The 20,221-nt window shown below is 38.2% G+C and overlaps 1 protein-coding gene across 1 annotated transcript in view; it reads right to left on the bottom strand.

Annotated features, from left to right (window-relative positions):
• IARS1 (isoleucyl-tRNA synthetase 1) overlaps window positions 1–20,221 on the bottom strand; it is a 97,625-nt gene that overhangs the window by 2,171 nt on the left and 75,233 nt on the right. The window contains exons 27-34 of the mRNA XM_071755392.1: window positions 16,712–16,886; window positions 16,210–16,322; window positions 15,832–15,927; window positions 13,462–13,638; window positions 9,692–9,803; window positions 8,608–8,733; window positions 3,854–3,997; window positions 2,735–2,887 (exon numbers count right to left, since the gene is read on the bottom strand). Coding sequence (XP_071611493.1) covers window positions 2,735–2,887; window positions 3,854–3,997; window positions 8,608–8,733; window positions 9,692–9,803; window positions 13,462–13,638; window positions 15,832–15,927; window positions 16,210–16,322; window positions 16,712–16,886 — 1,096 coding nt within the window. The remainder of the gene's footprint in view (window positions 1–2,734; window positions 2,888–3,853; window positions 3,998–8,607; window positions 8,734–9,691; window positions 9,804–13,461; window positions 13,639–15,831; window positions 15,928–16,209; window positions 16,323–16,711; window positions 16,887–20,221) is intronic.

Here is a 20,221-nt window from a genome sequence, read left to right as displayed (position 1 = left end):
AGGAATAAGAAGCCCTTATGGATGATGATGGGACTGTTTTTAAGGAGTTCTCTTCCAGTGTAGTGCTCTGCTTTATGCAGCTGAAAACCCATTTGCAGAACTACAAGAGTGGAGGTATAATCCAATTCAGCAATTAGGGCTTTATTCCTTCATTAACCTTCCTTCCCTTCCCATGAAAGTGATGTATCAGTATGTTAAAAAGTTATTTTGGTCTGCAGAAGCAGCCATATAAACTATGAATCTAGTCTCAAATATTTTTTTAAATTATTCTTTAAATCCTGAAGAATTAGGAATTACATTAAGCTACTATATTTACCATTATTTAAGAAAATTATTACTATTGGAAATTGGAAACCTGATTTATCATCAAAATGTAAGGACAAGGCTCTGTTGGTACCACATCAGGAGGCACTGCCTCCATCCCCAAGTTGTGTCTCTGAATCAGCTGCCTGTAAAGTGTGTTACAGTCTCATGAATATGCAACAGTCACCACTTTGACATTTATTTATGAAATGTTTTCCCAGTATTCCAAAAGGGGGTGAAAACCAGATGTGTTTCTGATGGGTTGGCAAGCTTTTGTGCAATAGACAGCAGGTGCCCAACTGCCTGTCCCTGACAACATTAATGAAAATAATATTTTCAAAATTGATAACTCATTTTCCCCCAAGTGATTTTATTTTTCTTTTTGTAAAGCCAGGCCTCGACCTTCCAATTCATGGTTTATTTTGAAATCTTTCAAATGATTAACATAAAACATTTTATTTTTTAACTTTAGAATAAAAAAGTATTAAGAGACCAAACATATTAAGAGACCTTGAACTATATTGATATAAATGTGACTAGAAGATTACAAAGTTGCTAAAATACAAATAAACATTAATTTAACTAATGTTTTACAGAGGCAAAGATTTGTTTTATGTGCAGTGTTTTATCATGTAAAGAGATCTGAAGATAAATTAAGACTGTTTCAGTCTTTATTCCATTAAAAATGCCATGAAAAGAGCTGCATGGTGAGAACGAAGTCAGAAGCACAGCTACATGGCATAAACTTTTTACCAATGCAAATAAAGCTCCAGGACCAAGTTCTCTACATTCTGAGTCTCAAAAAGATCAAATCAGCTGTTTTAGCCTTTAAAGAATTACCAAATCTGATCTTTCACATCATCATGAATTATTACTTTATTTAAAGTTTAAATGGGTCTGGAGAATTCATACTAAAATATGTTAGAGTGATTTCCCTTTTAGGAAAAGGGCATTTAAAAAATTCTTACTGAAATTGAGACTTAGAGGCTGTATGTTTCCCTCTTTCAAAGCTCAAAACTTGTCTACAACAGTTATTTTAGTATCTCAACTAAGTCCTATGCTGCTGTGAATTCTTTTGCCCTGTAACAATGATAGAAACCAAAAAAAGAAATATTTATAATGCCTGTTGCTCCTGAATGGCTGAACACCCAGTCAATCAAGTTTTAGACATAAACCCACGTTTTGTGTGTGCAAAAGAAGTTGATTTGCTTGGTTTTTACACCAGGTGCTGTTTCTAAACATGACACTCTCCAGGTTCCTGGGTTTGTTAACACTATCCAGCACAGTATTTTCAGTATTAGCTCAAACTAATCACTAGCAAGTCTCATCTAAATTTTACTTGCAAAACCCACTTTTTAAATAGACAGAGTTGAGGTCACATGAAACTTAAAACCAACCAAAAATCCACAACAAAAGGATCTGCACCTCACCTGCCTGACTCTGCTCTAAGTGAACCCCTTCAGCCTGGGCAGAGAGCTCAGTGGCCTCACTTTTCACCAGCTGCACCAGGGAGCTCCACTCACTCCTCACCAGCTGCCAGGCAGCTCCAGAGGGAATCCATCCCATCCTAGGGCTAGATAACTACTTTAAACAAGATGCCCAACTTCCAGACAGGCAACCTAACATGGGATAAGTTAAGAACCAGAACCAGTGCAATAAACTGGAGACAGAATACTTGGTATCACTTCATTTGAAGAGCTGAATTTTCCTGAATATACCAAAATACACCTGTTGCTTGTTTGTTTTTACCAGGCAGTTTCCATCTGTCAAATAAAGCCCCAAAACTTTCTTAGGCCCAAGTACACAGCAGGGGGCTAAATCTTGAGTGTTATCTTTCTCATGAATCAGAGATATTGTTTCTAAGCCTCACCACTCAACTGCAGCTTCAGAAGATGCTTTAATATTTCAGCTTTGTGACTGTGGTGAAGCCTCCTGCTTCCCTGGCACTCTGAATGCAGCTGCCACCCAGGTCTCTTCCACCCACTCCTCTTCTCCACGATGAAGGAAAACACCCCAATATATGCAACAATATCAGTGTTACAGAACATAATGTTACAAATGCTACAGAAATAGCAATTTTAACACATTCTTGAAACATACTTCAGAATTACTTCTAGGAGCAGATTCTCTGCTTAGTCACAGTAGCATGTACCTACTACTTACACTGCTGGCTGACTTTTGTATTTCCAAAGGAAGGAACTTACATAAAACTTGTCTTGGTAAAGGGAAGGTATCATAGTTTTGAATTTCTGAGTGTTTTGTGTGGTTAAAGAATTTTATTAATTACTTATTTAACTACTTGGCAAAATTAGAAACCAATGTATAAATAGTGTACATTGAGTAATTAAACTGGATCTCAGGCTACATGAGCTGCTCCTCAGCAGAAACTCCCAAGTATCCTCACAGAAGCAAACCAAAAGTTTGTGCTTACCCTGAGTCTGTGCTTCATCCAGGAACAATTTTAGCCTCCTGCTTCTGAGACCAAAAACTTTTGCTGTTTCATGTAGAAGACCTTGGTATGTTAATCCATTCTGACCAACAGGGTTCTCCATTAGGAGAGTTCCCACTGTTCCTTTCTGACATTCTGAACAAGAGAAACAGATGGGTCACTGGAGCAGAATGATATTATTTATCTTGGTAAATTGAAATTTAGGATTTCTTCTTCAATTTCATCTCCAATTGCTCATAGGGCTCAGTAATTACCAACACCAGCCAACGAAATTCACAAAATAACTTCAGGAATTACAAAATGTGATGTATCAGTGATTACTAATGGTGTAGCAAACAAAATAAAAGTTTACAGAATTATTTACAGGATAACCTGGAGACCAGGAAACATGCAGTATTTCAGCAGGACATACAAACCACTAACAACCAGGGGAGCTCACAAAGCACTTCCTCATGATCAAATCCCCAGTTCAAAACACCTTTTGGGCCCAAGGAGATTCCCAGAAGCATCAATAAGATTCCATATAGACCCAACCCAGAAAAGAGCCATACCAGAGCAGATATTCAAACCCAGGAACTATCAATGTAGTTTTTACATTGGGGTGGGGGTTTCACAGTAGAAGTTAAGAGTTAGCAGCTGTGAAATAGAGCTACATGCACATGTAATTACATGAACATGCCTGATCAGGTTAATAATGCAAGTCATTTGGCTTTTAAATGGCACTGAGAAACATTTAACTGGCTGTTTATAAGGTCTTGGTAAAGAGCTGGCTCTTAATATTTAGTCACTTTTAGACTGTTAAAATAAGTTGCTCAGGTGAGCTGATGGTCAGGAACAGAAAAACAATGCTGAAGGGCTCATGTTTAAATGCCATCCCTTATCTCAGACTGGCCCTTCCTTGTTCTTTTCTGAATAGAAGGAGAAAAGCTAAACATAAGCACTATGTGCTTAGTAGAAAGCACACACTAGGAAAAAAATCAGCAAAATCACCACCTGCCAATGAAAAATATGTACTTATCTTCATCAGTAAGCAATGGTGTCCAAAACTTCTACCACTGAAAGCTGCAGGTGTAAATGAGGAGAGATCAGTACCCTACATACCTTGTGGCTTTGCATTCATTAGCTGCAAGTTGATATACTGGCAGAGCAGAGCATCAGGAGAGCTGATCAGAGCAGGTGCTGACCCTGTTGTCACATGCAGAGTCTTTCCACTGAGGCTAAGCAAGTCACTTTTGTTTATCAGTTCTGAAAAGAAAATGAGAGCAGTCAGGCCATTACAGGGAAGAGGAGGTCCAGCTCTCCCTGGATTCACTGACAATGAGGCTTTCTAACTAACATTTCCCTCTCTGCAATTCCTTGCTCAAAAAAGAGCCTTTCTCCATTTTGAAAAGCAGGATTTGTGCAGAAATATTTTGCTTTCTTACTAACATAAAGAACTTAGTCTGTTGTGGAAATTACCTCCTATGTACCATTTCTTACACATATTAGACTCAATTACTTATGCAATAAAGATAGTCATATAACTTAAATCAAGCAAGAACTTACTCAATCCAACCATTCCTACCCCATTAAATTAAGCCCAATGATCTTTGCCTCTGCCCTGACCTCCCCAGCTGAAGCAGCACTGGGTATGTGTTACTCTGTAACACCAGGACAGTCCCCTCATTAAACTCCAGATGACAATAACTGCACTATCAGAAGCTGGTTAGCTCATGAAAAATATTGATATTACTAATAGATGCACATTAAATATTTGTGCTTAATGTCAACAATAGCTGGTGATTCAGCAGATGACTCCAGCTGTGTGTATTTACAAAATGGTGAGAGATCGGACCTAAAATAGGACCCATGTCTCAAAGGATTTTAGAAGTAACACCAGCACCCCAAAAGCTCTCAGATGAGGAGCTCAGGAGGTTTCTGCAACACAAATTAAACACGTAAGGCTGCATTCTGCACTACCTGCATCAACTGTCTATCACAGAGGTAAAAAAAAGCATCACACTATAGATACAGAAAAAGAACATCACTCTTTGCTACAAAGCTCTTGCAGCTACAAAAGAACACCAAGGACCAAATTCAGGAAGAATTGATACATTTAATTTCTTGCAAGAATCAATCAGTGCCTGCACACACAGAACAGGCACATCTGTCATCTCTTTCCAGCAGGTTTCCATCCCCTATCTGCCCTACTCACACGTCACCAAGCTTGACAAGGCTTATTTTCCATTAGTCTGGCTGAATGCATTTTGAAGAGGCAGAAGTGGCACTCCTATTTCCAAGGATGTTTGTAAACTTAAAAATCAAAAGGCCCCAAACAAACCCAAAACCAAACCAACAAAAAAAGATGAAGCTTACAGGATACAAGCTTACAATATTTCACCAACTGCCAGGAAACATCAAAGCACAATGTAAGAAGGCAGCTCGTAAGATTTATGAGGATAAAGGTTTCCCATATCTACCCTTATACTGCATCTAAAATTATAAAATACTACCTTTAATAATCAACATTTATATGAAAGCTTGAAAGAAAAAGGCAAAACTTTACTGTTGCTTTTAGAATTCAGTTTTCAGTTGTCAAGAATTAAGACTTTCAAATCACAGTGGCCACCTGCCCAAAAATGCTTTGCTTTTGGTTTTCCTCAGAGGAAAATAAGAAAATAACTAAAAGCAGGAGTGGAAAGGAATTAACAAGATTCCATGATACAGAAAGGGAGGCAGCAGCAGGTTTTCCCTAACAAAGCATCCCTAGGTCATGGGTAGGAGAGAGCAGCAGGGAGCAGGGTGCTTCACAGAGCAAGGAACTTCACCCAGCTCAAGGAGCTTCCACTGGAGATGGGCTGGCAGGGTCTGTGCAGATCCACACAGGGCACCAGGGCATGAGCTGCAATAATGGTGATTTAAGTAGTTAACAAATCCAGCACTGTGCATGAGAGGACTGATGACATTTTCACAAGGAGGAGTTCATGTGCAGTGCTGTCAGCACAGTCAGCTCATCCAAACCTCGAGGAAGGGCAAGCAAAAACCAGAGCATCATTTCCTTATATATAACAATGCACTTGAAAACAAGCAGATACTGCAAGTGCTCATCAATATTAAAATCACTTTTCAAGGCAGTTCTTCCTGCAGCTGAGACAGAAGAGCTGATACTCTTCGAAGCTACCTTACAGCTTCATGGCCTTTTAAAAAATTAAAGATTAAAAAAAAAAAATCCTTTTATACTCTTGGAGAGAAAGCAGTGCTAGGAATAGAACTTTTTAAAAAATTAACCATCTGAAAATAATAAACATTAAATAAGATGTGGACTGAGATGTTTTTAGGGGGACTTTTGCCTCTCTTTCCTCTTCCCCCTTTTTAAAGCCCAACACGATTTACAGCTTCATTTATTCCCATAAACTTTTTTCCTTTCTTTTCTTTGTCAAACTAGGTCTTTTTCAATATGGGTTGCTTCCATGAAAGCTGAGCCTATCTCAAAAAGCATTCCTAAGAAGTTCAGAAAGTTTCCAATTTTTCAGCAACCTAAAGCAAAAAGAAAGGCAAGGACAGCTGTTTTTACCATCTAACTTGAACCCAACTTCTTTTTTTTAAATTCAAATAAAAAAAAAATAATAATTTCAAGAAGAAACAACTTCTATTCTAAGTCTCTAAAGATCAGTACAAACCCCAGAGCCTTGCTCAGTACTTTTGAGTTACTCAAAAATACACTGCTACACTGCTGGGGAGGAAATGTTTATCCCATTTCATTGCACTGAAAAAGAGGGACAAGACATATTTTACCCTGCCTTAATATACAAGAACTGCCTGATTTTGTGCCATTATGCAACCCAAAGTAAATCTTCATTACAATTAGAAAACAAGATAATAAATTACTGCAAGTAAAGTGGACAGCCCTAAAAACCACAGGAAGGAAAATAAGGAGCCAGAAATACAGTTGTACTGGGTCACAATTTTATTAACACACATGGGAACAATTCAGCAACAATTTCTCTGGAGTACATGACCTTCCCTTGCAGCTCCTCTCAGAGCAGCTGATACCAACCCCTGCCTTACCTAAAGAGCCCCTGGAGCCACACACACATCACCCGTGTGAAGCTTGGGCAGAGAAGGGAACTGCACCTGAACTGAACACCAAGAGTTCAGGGTCTATCCTCTTAATAACTCTAAGAAGTATTTTCTTTGAACACCTCTCTTTGCCTTCATCCCTGACTCTCCATGGAGCTCTACCTTCTGCTGAACACTTGTTCAAGACCTCTGCCAAACTGTAAAGAAAGGAAATGGGATAACCTCATCTTTATAAAGGAATTCTGATGTTGTTCATAAGTAGGCAGGGAAGAAAACCCAAACACTCTGCCCCAGATCACTTAGAATGAAAGTTTATAACCAGCACCCCAAAATGGAAAGTCCCTGAATGTTGTCTACACAGCAAAAACAACAGGGAAAGGAAAGAAATTCAGCCTTTGTTACTACTGCAGAAAAGAATCTTTGAGGAAGAGGGAAGGTTAAAATTTGCTTTACCACTGCCTTCAGGAAGTGAGCATTAGTAAATTGATCCTGCATCCTTTTGTCCTTTTGTGTAAGTGGCAGAAAACAAACGAAATAAGGAGTCAAACTGATTATAATCTTAATGTGATGAGAGTTTCCCAACTCTTCTTGGCCTTGCCCAGGTAATTTCTTAATAATTGAACTGAATGAATTGCAGTGATTGTACTGTAATGAATTGTAGAAGTATTTACCCACCTGTGTAGGCAGGTACCACACTGATATGAGGTGTATCACTAACATTTGGAAAAATATTTCAAGGAAAACTATTTCCTCCTTTAAAATATAATTGAAATTTGAGGCAGATACAGAGGGATCCAGCATTTCCTATAAATCATTTATGACTGAAAGCAGAGAACAATCATTTTGCCTGATGGAACTATTCAGTTCAGATGAGCACAAACTTGGGAAAAAGCTTTATTACAATAAGGAATGCACATTACATGCAGCAGGAAACTCCCCCAAGAAAAAACTTCTAGAAAACTGTCAGCAAAAGACAAGTAACAAAACTAAAGTTGGAGATGGTAACAGTGACATTCTAAGACTGTTCACCTTTTGCTACCAAAAGTGGACTTGAATTGATCCTTATCAGTCATACAGGCAGCTTTTCACCACAGCCAAATTATCTCCCTCTTAGACATGGTTCAGTAATATTTGTATGAAAACACACTAGAAAAAGTTTCTGTAGTTGCCCAATTACCATTGCTGCCTTTTTGTATATTATCTTGGTGATGAACAAAACTACAGTACCACCTGTAAATCTCCAGATAATCTCTACACAGGATTTTATATTCTCATGCCCTAACAGAGGCCAAGTTCAAGCTGCAAAAATATTCCATAGGTTTTTCTGAAAAGAAGATATGCAGAGATCCTCAATTTTCTCTAGGGTGAAAAAGCAACATTTTTCCCCCCCTCTACAGACAGCAGTTTGCATTCAATTTAAACTCTCACTCTGCCTACTCAGGCAATAGGGTAAAAAAAAAACAAACAACCCAAAAAGCAATGCAAAGGCTGATGGCAGTTTGCCATCAATATATAGCATTGTCTGGACACAATGGATAACTTTCTGTAATAAATCAGATTCTGTCCTGATGAGAACTGCAGTGGAAAAAAGAGAAGAGATGAGCATCATTTGGCAGCAGCTTTTGGAAACATTTTGATGTGACTATAAAGAGTCTCATAAGCTAAGTACTATAAAATAGAATACTTCCTTATGCATTTTCTTGTCAATTTTTTATATATATAGAAAAATTATACAATACATAACTCCTAAGTGCTGCTAAAAAGAGTTTCAATTTTCCTTGTCATACTCCATTTACCTGTTTTTCCATTAAAAACTGTCAGTTTCAAATTTTTAAGACCAAAAATGCAGGAGACAGCATCTACAAGTCCAGTGAAGTTCAAGGCATTATCTCCTTTTGGATTCTCCAGCAGCAAAACACCATCTAAGACCAAAATTAAGATATTAAGATGCAGTTTGAAAGCAACATCCAAATTTCAATGATTTGCTAATGACTTTCTTACTACTTTCAGGCAGTTTCTAAGCTAAGTTCAAACTGGCAACACTGCATCTTCCAGAAATTTTTTTTTTAAGAAATGGAAGGAGGAAAGAAAACAGGGAAACTGACTCAAGAACACTTGAGATGTAGAGTACAGAAGTTATATTTGTTTATAGCAAAGCAGCCACATTTTTATGTCACTGAAATAAACATATTTATGAAAAACTGGCAGACTGCATGCCCTCTACACCAGCTGTACAGTTCTGTCCATTATTACTCTGTAAGTAGCTCTGTAACCATGTAAACCAAGGCACACTTATTTTGACACACAAACTGTAAATAGATGTAGGAAAACCAATCCAGAGTGGATTTAGTTCTCTCCTGTTAATATATTAACTCAATGTGAATATGTGAAATAATGTGAAGCTTTTCACAATACCACTGTACTCATCTTTTGCTGCTAACAAATGCTCTAGTTTAAGTATTCTTTTCAGCTCTATAAATTTAAGTTTTTCAAAACCAGTACCTCTTCCCAAAAGAGTATTCCCAAATTCTATAGTACTACAACAAGAGTTAAAAGTTCTTAGCAACCCCACTTCTAAGTGTGGCTGAATGTCCATGCACAAATAAGGAGTTTGTACACCTCCATGCAGATATTCACCAAAAAAATCCCTCTGCAAAATAGAAGCAATTTATGTGCATGCCTGATGATTTAATCTCAGGTCCACATCATGGACACTGCATGTTGTTACTTTCAATAAATTTAATTTTCAGGAAGTACTTAAAGCTACCATTGGAAGGGAGTTTGCTCCCCCTTTCAAACAGATTTCTGGCTCCAACACTTACACCATTTTCGAAACAAAAATTTACCACCCCTGAGAAATGAAACCCAACACATCCCTACCTTGCTCTGTCCCATTAACACAAACTTTGAGGTTGACATAGGCACAGGCTGGACCAGCAGAGTGACACAAACCACCCCTGAGGAGTGTGATTTCAAGCTCTGATCCCTTCAGCTGAAAAAGAGAAACATTATGATTACTTTAACATTGTGTTGTGAAACAAAAATTATTTGCCTTAAACAAACATTTAGAATTTGCCTTATTATACTAAACACTACTTACAATAAAATAGCAATGTTTGCCACATCTTCCTCCAGAGTGCTTCAAATATTAATTTCTCTTTAATATATGTTAGAGATACAGCAGTATTGAGCACATAAGAAAACCAAAGTGGAATAAACAGCCTGATTTTCACAAGTGATGAACAGTGCTGACAGCCTTCCAAAATAAAGCCCTATGGTGCATGTACTTAAGAGAGAAAGACTTTTCCAGAGGTAATTCAGAGTACTTGAAGACAAGACCCTGGTCTGGAGAAACCTCCATTTTGGCTCCAAGGAGCAAAGGAGAACAGCAGGGTAGAAGGTGCCCTGATACCAAGTCAGCATTGTGAACATCTCCTCACTAGCAACTGGGGAACAATTAATACCCAACACCCCAGCAAGAAACAGAACAAGCATCTTCCTTTGCAAATGAGAGAAAGGATGAAGAGCCTTGAGAAATCTGTAGCAATGCTACAGAAAAAGACATTTTATAGAGGCTTCAAACTACAGCTTTCAGGCTCTGCTTTTCCAAGCCCAGGTCTCTTCCTGAGCAAAGTACAGGCTGGAATTACTCCTGCACTTACACCCATTTCCAGAGAAACAGCACTCTAAAATATCTCTGAATTAAAATTTGTAATTTCACAAGTATCACACAGAAATAACTTCTGATGAACAACTTATACTAAGTGGCTGTTTCAGCCAAACCTTTTATAAATTTAGAGACAGTCTTTGCAAAAGTCAGAGTCCAAAGGGTGAACACACCTGGAAGTGTCACTCTTTGCTGAGTTCCTATCACAAACTAGGGAAAGTCACTTAAGGATCAGCAAATCCCATTTTGTCTTTATCAAATTCTACCTGCACTTAAAAATTCATTTTTTGAGTTGCTGCTTTTCTTTCCCAGGGTTTCCTGAGCAACTGCTGATTATTTTCTCTTTTTTTCTATCCCTCAGAGCAAGTCTGATGAGTTCAGAGTTGAGCCCTCGTATCAAAACCCCACACAGGATACTTTCACAGATACACTGATCCTGAACAATATCAAAATCCTTGCAGAACAGACAGACTGCATTACATCTGTTGTCTCAGTCTTTCCATATATCCAACATCATGCAAACTTCTGTTAGCCCTTTTAATAACTTCCAGAAATTTGGCACAAAGATCCCATCACAGTTATGAACTCATGTGTAGAATTACACACTTCATTCTTTTACCTTGCATTAGATCTGGTCACACCAGAGCATTTCCTATGTCCTTGCTGCTTTACTTATCAATCCCCACCAACAAAAGAGTTGATGCATAATTCAATTGGAATTCATATTTTCAGTCTTTACATCTGGGACTGCTCATATGAAACTCCAGGCAGTTGTGGCCAATGAAGCCAACACAGACATGGGGAACATTAATACATACCCAGCACCCCAGCAAGAAATAAAACAAGCATCTTCCCTTGCAAATGAGAGAAAGGATGAAGAGCCTTGAGAAATCTGTAGCAATACTACAGAAGAAGGCATTTTATAGAGGCTTCAAACTACAGCTTTCAGGCTCTGCTTTTCCAAGCCCAGGTGAAACTGGGCTTGGATGACATTGCCTGCCCAGAGCTGCAGCTCCCCACAGCTCTCCTGCAAACTCATGTTTCTACACTGAACAGACTGCTAAAGAAGGGCTTGTTCATTTCAGATGTTTTTATTCACTGCTCCTAATTTGACAAGCAGAACTCCAAGTACAGAGTCAAGCATCAGCCCCAAGCAATCCATCTCTGCATCCCACAGAGTGCAACTTCTAAAGAATATTTACAGTTGCACTAAAATCTCAGTCATCTGATCCTCTCTGCAACCTCTTTTGTAAAGTCTGTGACTTTCAATCCAGCACCACAGCCAGCCTGTAAGCACCATAACCATCTAAATTAGCAGAAGGCAACCCACATGGCAAAGACCCCAGGTTAACCTGTGGTGGTGATGGGAACTCCTTAAAGCACACTAAGAAACAATTCTGCACTTACTGACCAAGTCCTTCCCTGGGTACCCTGTACCTGTACAGCTTTGGTACAAGGAACCTGCAATAGTTCCCTGCCAATGGTTTGTTTGTGCCCAAGAGGTGCAGCTGACAGGCAGCACTCAGCTTTGTGTCCATTCTGAGGTGACTGCAGCTCTATCATCCCAGCCACCAGTTCCCTCTGACAGCCACACAGAACCCTCTGTCCTATACAGCCTCATCTCAGCTTTTTTCACAGCCTGAAATCTGACATTTGTGCAAATGCACAGCCACAGACCTCCTATCTCTGGTTTACATACAAGCTCATAATTATGAAACCTGAATGGATGCCTGGTTTTTGCTGACATCCAGACAACAGCTATCCTTTATATCCATAATAACCAGCACCTTCTGTCAGGGCAAGATTTCACCTTCATGTGGACAACATTATCTAAAACTAACCCAATAAACTCATCTTTCAGCTTTCCACAATGTTTTTCTTCACTAGCATCTGCTAAATTAAAATTTAGAAAACAGAGAAATAATACTGGGGGAGGCAATTGCACAGGCATGAAAGTTGCAGTGACCAACACTAAAGCTGATGTACCAGGCAATCCCAGAGGCAGGCAGGCAAAGCTTTCCCAGCACTGGGCATTTTTTCCCAGCTGCTTTTGCATTCCAATTCAGTTTTGATGGTGACTTAACATCAGCAGCATCCCAATCAAATAAGTACTTAGTACCAGTTTCCCAGTTTGTCACTAAATTAACTGCCTAGTTTTGAAAAAGGCAAACCAGTGCTTTGTTTCAAATCTGTACAACTTTAGAAATATAATTAATAAGTATAAACCATTTCTTTTACACACACTGGTAGTGCTATGGATAAGATATGCCCTTTCTTTTCATATATCCAGAAACTCAAGCAGTTCTGTAAATCAAACTAATTTTCTGACCATAATTTTTTTTCTTTCTGGTCAAGCACAACATTTAGATTGAAGAATCTTCCTACAAATGCCTTTTGAACATAATAAGATAAAGCCAGGGGAAAAGTGTTCTTAAAACAAGTCAAAAGGAACAGTCAGGGAAAACAAAAGAAAGAGTAGATAGTTGGAATCTGCTGCTCAAAGAATAAGAAATCTGCAAAAATGCATTGTTACAAAAGACTGAACTTCAGCAACACAGGGGAGAAAAAGCAAGCATCCTCAAATATTAATAACTGAAGTTAGTCATAAGCCAAAAAGAAAAACTTAGCCTTGAACATATCTAATACAATTAAATAAATACATTTTTAAAAAATCAGAGCAACAGTATTTTTGCTGACTAAACAATGCACCCATTAAAGTCCAAGTAACTCTGTGTATTAAGCTCACACAAACAACTACCTACAATACTTATTCTGGTACCCAAGCAGCTTCACTTCCAAAAATATTACAAATACACTGGTTTTTTTAAACTAAAAAGACTAACATGGCCATTTATAAATATGAGACAATATTCACACCATGCCACAAATAAATACTGATGTACAACTTTTCCATAAATGAAGGATTTTGTTAAAAAAGCAGGTAACAAAATGAACTACACAAGCAATGCTTTTTCTCTCTCACTTGGGTTGTTTCCTGGATGAGAACTTCTTGAGAGGTAGGCACTGGGTAAGGCTTCAGGGCAGCCTTGATTGTTGCAAAAATGAAATCCATGTGTTCCTTAATAACAGTATCCAGGTAGTCACCCTCTGGATGTGATCTGTAGTACACTGTGATCTCATCTGTAGGAACCAGATTTCTCTGTAGGATACACCAAATATGGTGTTAGTGACAGCAAGATGACCTTCACATATGCAAACTAAAAAGATATTTTTTCCTACAAACTATCTTAGATATTTACCTGATATTTGTTACAACTTTCCACAGAAAAAAATTTGGAATAAACCAGTTCTTTTGTAAGACAGGCACTAAAAGATGCTTGAAACATGTTTTTTCTTCATCAAATACAAACCAAAAAGTGCACCTTACTCTAAATGTCTTACTTTCAGCTTGCTTTATCAACTTATCACCCTTTAGTGAGCTGAAAGCCTGCTATAAATTTATTAGCAAACTCTTCTTGATGGCCAAGAATTTTACTAGCATTTACATGTTAGCCTGAAATTAAACCTTCAGCTCTTTATTCAACAATTGCTCAGTCAGTGACATTTTCTTAATACTGAGCAGTCTCAATGCCTCAAAATGTCTCTAAAGAAATTCAGGGTTTTTTTTGGAAGGTGGTGACCAGGCTTTTAAGTTTTCAAGCTACTTGCATTCTAAAATATAGTTCAGAAAAAGAGCAATTAATCTGAATGGTGTTCTTATTTATGCTGGATTATAGCCAAATTCTGCTTCAAGTAAGAAAATGGATTCATGGGGAAAAAAATTGCAGCACTAGAAAAAATTATTTCTAAAATCTGCTAAAAACAACGCTTTGCCCTCATGCCATCTCAACAACAGTTACTGTGAATCCAGAGTCTGTTAGTGTTTTATTACATGTTCACTTCTGTAACAACATTCTGAATGAAAGAATGACAGAACAAATGCATGTTAGCATCTGGGTAATTATTAGGCAAGATTTAGTATTTTGATATTCATTTAAGTGGAAAAAATTTGACTTTGTGTCACTGCAGCAGTAAATTTATCATTTTTAAGTATATGAGTTTTATTTTCATTGTTTTAATAGCCATATTCCTTCCTGGTTTTATTTTATACAGATAAAATACAGATTTTTATTTTATACATATATGAATCTCTATAGTTTGTGTGTCTGTGTGTGTGTATATATATTTATAAATATAAATATGTAATTATATATATATAATATATATATACATATATATATACACATACAGAGCGTTTTATATATATATAGTGGGTTTAGATATATATAGTGTTTACATTTATATATATAGTGTTTTTTATATGTATATATATTATAATATCTATATATTTAAGAACTATCTGGGTACAGATTGGTTATAATTCATGTATACTTATACTGAAAATTCAGACAGTCCTAACTGTAGAGATCTCTCTTCCCAAAAACGTGTCCCATGAAAATTTTCTCTACATTTTATTTAGAGCTCTTGAAAGACTTCTTCAAGGTGTTTGAAAAAGATTCAAACTCCAGTGCATTGCCACCAGGTCTGTCAAGCAGGAACCCCCTAGCCCTATCATCAAACAACATGGTCCCTGTGTACAGTGTCTGTGTGCACGAGAGGATGTGAGACACTTTTGTTTTGTGGGGTTTTTTTGAATGTGCAGGTTTTGAAAGGCTTGGAATTCTTTGTACCAAGTTAAATATTACTGAATGTTCTCTTCAGATTAATGGATTTTAGAGCTGTCATTAGCTCCACAGTGACCAGGCTTCCCTGGCACAGCATGGACATGGTGCAGTGCTTTCTGAATCAGTATTGCAGAGACAAGTTACATTGGTTCTGAGTGCTTTAAGATAAAGGTCAGACAGCACCATTTGTGTGATGAGAACAACTCAGACACACAAATCAGTGCCAGCAATGCCTCCTGCAATTTGCTAAGGCACAAGTTTGTTTCTTTTAGCAGCCCAAGGCTCAGTGTCTCAGCTCTGCAGCCCAGCAGACATAACCCCCCAGAACTGAGGTAGAACAGAACATAATCACCACAAGCTGCTTAGCTGGGCCTGAGCCACTGCTATGTGGCTGAAGATGGAGAGCAAGAGGGGGTTCAGTCATTTTGTTGGCTGAGGACCACAGCAAGCTCACTGCTCAACTCGAGCTACCTGGTCATGGGGAAATTCAATGGGAAAACAATGATTTGCAATCATTTATGTCCAATCAGAAAACTGGGTATTAGGAGTAAACAATACATAGTTTCACTTCATGTGTAATCAAAAAGGTCAGTTCCTGCTGCATATAGCCCAAAGACTTCTTAAAAGTAAATTAAGTATCTTCTTCCAAATGATGGCTCCCTCCTGACCTTCTTGCGAAGCTTCTGGATGCGATTAATCACCTCCCGGGCCACCCCTTCATCCACCATGGACTGGTCTGGGGTAACATCCAGCAGAACTAAAACCTGAGGCAACACACAGACAACAGATGAACAGGTGACAAACTTGAAAGATGTTACTATTAACTCTCTCAGAAACTCAAGACACATTTTTATAGATCTCCTCACTTAAACACCACACTGAAGTGAGTACCTTTAACATCTACAAAAGTCCAAAAATTAGCTCCTGGGATTTTTGTTTGAATTACCTGAACAAAAAAAGCCACCCCAGCTTTCACCTCACCATTTTCATGCTATTCCTAGATGAATTCTTCCCTTAATTAATTAAATAAACATCCAATAGAATACCTGGGCATCAGAATGAGCTTCAAACTGGGCAGACCCTCCTGCAACCTGATCAAAGGTATACATGAGGCGAAGATCTTCCCCATGAAGTTCATGTCCTTCTACAACAATGCTGCCTGCAGGATTGACAGATGGAGAGCATCTCTTACCATCAGAAGGAAAGAAAAATGTCCCCAAGTCCAAAAGCTTTAAACAAGTATCAGACAAACACACGAAATGCAGTAGATTTGCAATGCAATTAAAACAGCACTAGTAAGAAATGCTGAACTACCCCACATTCAGATTTTTCATAAAGCACCTCTGCAGGCAGCAGGACTCACTCAAATGCAGTCACTTCAGAACACAGGAACACTTTTGCATCTGTCCTGCAAATATTTGATTAATCTACACAGACCAAGAGCAATTATTTGATTTTTTTCTGACGAGACAAACGGGTTTGGATGATCTTTTTTTTTTTTTTTTCGGTCAACATTGCCCTCCTCCAGTGCTTTGTACCACTCCGTACCTGTCTCCTGGAATTTCTCCAGCTGCTCACTCTTCAGCTCTTTGATTGCAGCCATGACAACCTTAAATTCCCCTTTCAGGCGCTTCCCCAGCACCATGTGATCTGGTTCTGCTCTCAGACGGACCCCGTATTTATCTTTATTTGTGGATAATGTCACTTGCCGGACATTAAGCTCCTATGAAAAAAAACAAAGAGAAAGAAATGAAGCTAAAGCCCAGACACCTCTGACATCTGAAGAAAGGCAACAACACCAGGGGCCACAGCACTAGGGAAGTTTTAAATCTCCTGCTAGGAGTTGTTTCCAGGGTTGTATCTATGAAGTCAGCAATTTGTCAACACTTCAAGAGCAAATAAACCCAAGCAGCACCCAGCTGCCCTACAGCAGGGATCCTGCCCTCCTCTTCAGCCTTCAGGTGGACATTCTCTGTTACTGAGACACCAATCAGCTCTCAGCTCAAATCAGATCCCTATCAAAAGCCTTTTTTGCTTCACTGCTACAACTGTCTGAAAACATAAAACTGCTGCCTTTGTTTGTGATGCCATTACAACATGGTGTGACAAGACCTAGAAAGAAAAACTTTGCTGAAATGCTCTTTTTGGTTTGCATTTAGCCAGAAAACTACAATTGACAGGTTTCTGGATTGGACTGTATATATGCCTCATTTTGTCTCAGCAAGTCCAAATAGGAATTAAGCTTCTAAATAGGAATTAAGCTTCTAAAACTTGGGACTTGAAAAGAAGTTCAAGTTAATCTGCAGGCACATGCCTTTGAATATCTTTATTCAAGTAGCTGATGGCTGACAGTCAGGAATCTGCTGCAGGAAGTAGCCAGATGCTGGTGCTTTCTCCAGACTCTAACACAAGGTGCCAGATGAGCCATGAGTCTAATTACATTGTTAATTATAAACATTTTCCTCATCACATGAACACATAAAAACCAACATTAAAAACACCCAAACCCTTCACTACACGACCTGACCACCATACAATGCCAAATCTGAAAATGCAACCTCTCTGCTCCACATTTAATTCTGTCCAATGAAAAATGTATTAATAATGCATATTGTTAAAAAAAAAAAGAAATAACATTTTTGTTTACCCCCTGTAAATGAGAGCACTGTTTCTCAACCTTATTTTGTGGCCTTCAAGAGAGTTTTTTTTTTCCCTGCTCTGTAAAGCTGAGTAAGAAACACACAGAAGGCAGGACTTGATATTTCTATTTCCAGTTTTACTCAGTCTCTTTACTCTTGCTGTAGCACACTAGGGACAAACCTTGGAGAGTTTTAATTGCCAACATGTAACTCTTCTACAGGTACAAACCTGCACCCATCTGGAGCACACTTGACTGTAATTTGGCAGTTTTTGTCTGTCAGACTGCCCAATGCTTGAAGCATTTTGTGTTTCTAACTCCACTGGAAAGCTGTTAAAATTTACAACAAGATGCTGCAGAAGCACCAGGTGCACTTGGCAGTCAGGCTACACCAAGTCATTTAGGAAGCAGAAGTAAATGGTAGTGTCAGCATGACAGGCCTAGCAAGCAGCCAAACATTTAGACTGAGAAGTAATGCTTAGATCCAACCTCTGAGCTGCAGTCTGATTCCCTGGGAAGTCCTACTCTGACATAAGGAGCCAAGAATACAACTGCATCTAAATTTAGTTAAGACATCCTTCAGGAAATGTAATGAAAAGTACCTACTGCAGAAATCCAGTTTTAATGGGGTGCTGTTGGAAATGAGCCCACGAGTGGTAAATGACAACCTCATAGTCAAAAAGAAATAATAATCAAAAAATCAGCACAAATTTAAAGATGACTTTGGGCTTAATTAGATAAATTACATAGAAGCCAACTCAACCAGGTCAAGTTTTCTATACTAATTAGATTAGAAAACCACTCTTGTGTATACATTATTAATAATAAAACAGATTGATTCTTCAAAAAAGCAAGCCTATAGTATCTTAGGTTTGTTTTTATCTGCCTCAGTGTAGAGTTTTGGCTTAGAACAGTTCTTAATCTCAGCCTCTCAATAAATCAAAATCAGCTCCTTGACACCACTTTCAAATCCCATAGACACAAAGAGAGGCAAAGAGTCCTTCCCACTGCAGCTGAACATCTGCACATTCAGGCAGCCTATGTACAAGGGTCTTTAGTTGATACCAAGTGCCAGCGAGGGTCAGATCAACCAGTAACCCAACTGAGCTGAATTCTGACACCAGAGAAACAATTGTCACTGCTGGCTGGGGCTCTCTAAGCAAGCATTCTAAAATGGAAAATAAACACAGATTCCATAATCCTGTAAGAAATAAAATACCCAAGGAGCACACATCACCCCAGTTCACCTGAGGTGAAGTTGTCAAGGGTCAAGTTGTTCCAGCCCATTCAATCTACTGCATTACTGTAACACCATCTGTGTTAGGGAATTTTGGTGGCCCTTGAAATTGCTGAAGTCAATTTTCTGTCTTATTATTGCAATACACAGGAGTGGGAGCTGAAGGACCTGCAAAAGCTGGATGCAAACAAGATTCCTATAGGATCTACTCCCATAGAGTAAAATTTATTATGAGAAAGCCTTTCAGTGGGAGTAGTTAGAAAGCCAGGTCCTGAACTGGGCTAGTAAAAAGCCCCAACTCCTAATGAGTAAAATGCAACTGTGTTCTGCTGGACTGACTTCATTTTGTGAGCCTGGCCATTTTTGCATGACAGCTGCAAGTCTATATTCTGGACAGTTCTAATATTACAATCCATTTATTTCAGTTATTTTCTATGTTCTGATGGTAGAGTTAAGACTGCAGATCACAGCATACAGATACTTCTGAGAAAGCCAGGAATTAAATTTTCAAATAATTGACAAGTATATTTCTCAAATTCTTTTGTCAGCAACTGCATGAAATCAAGAGTGGTGTAATTTTTCTCACAGATTACCTCTGGCACCTGCAAATTTACTACAGAAACATTTTTTTTTGCTATAACTCTGAATATGTAGGTGACTGATGAACAAAGCTGGAAATACAGCTCCTGGATTACTACCCAGCCTGCTTGGATATGTTGACCCCTTTAGCTCTGAACCACCCCAGCACACAACTAGATTGATTGCTATGAAATGCAATAAAACACACACAATAAGCTTCAGCATCATCTTGTTGAATTTTAAGATTAAAAAAAAATAGGATGATAGACAGTATTTTGAATTTGTGCTCCCGTAAAGGTATTTGAGTTTATTGTAACTAATCTAACTCCCATAAAAGGTTAATTTTATTCACATTAGCAAATGAATATGAATTAAAACATTTTTTGTATGATCAGTTCTGTAAGAATTTATCAAGTTGTTATGTTGCTTTGTTACTTTATCAGGAAATTCTGTCAGCTATCTTTTTGGAAGTAATTTGAGGAAGCAAACTCATCTTCCTTAAAATTGGATTCTGCGAAATCCACAAATCTGGTTTTCAGCTCAAGATAATGTGATAGACACTAACAAATTTCACAGATTTCAGCTAGTGAAAAGACCTGGGTAC

Source organism: Heliangelus exortis, chromosome 12 (genome assembly GCF_036169615.1).
Source record: "Heliangelus exortis chromosome 12, bHelExo1.hap1, whole genome shotgun sequence".
NCBI lineage: Eukaryota > Metazoa > Chordata > Aves > Apodiformes > Trochilidae > Heliangelus > Heliangelus exortis.
This window is presented reverse-complemented; position numbering and strand designations above follow the sequence as displayed.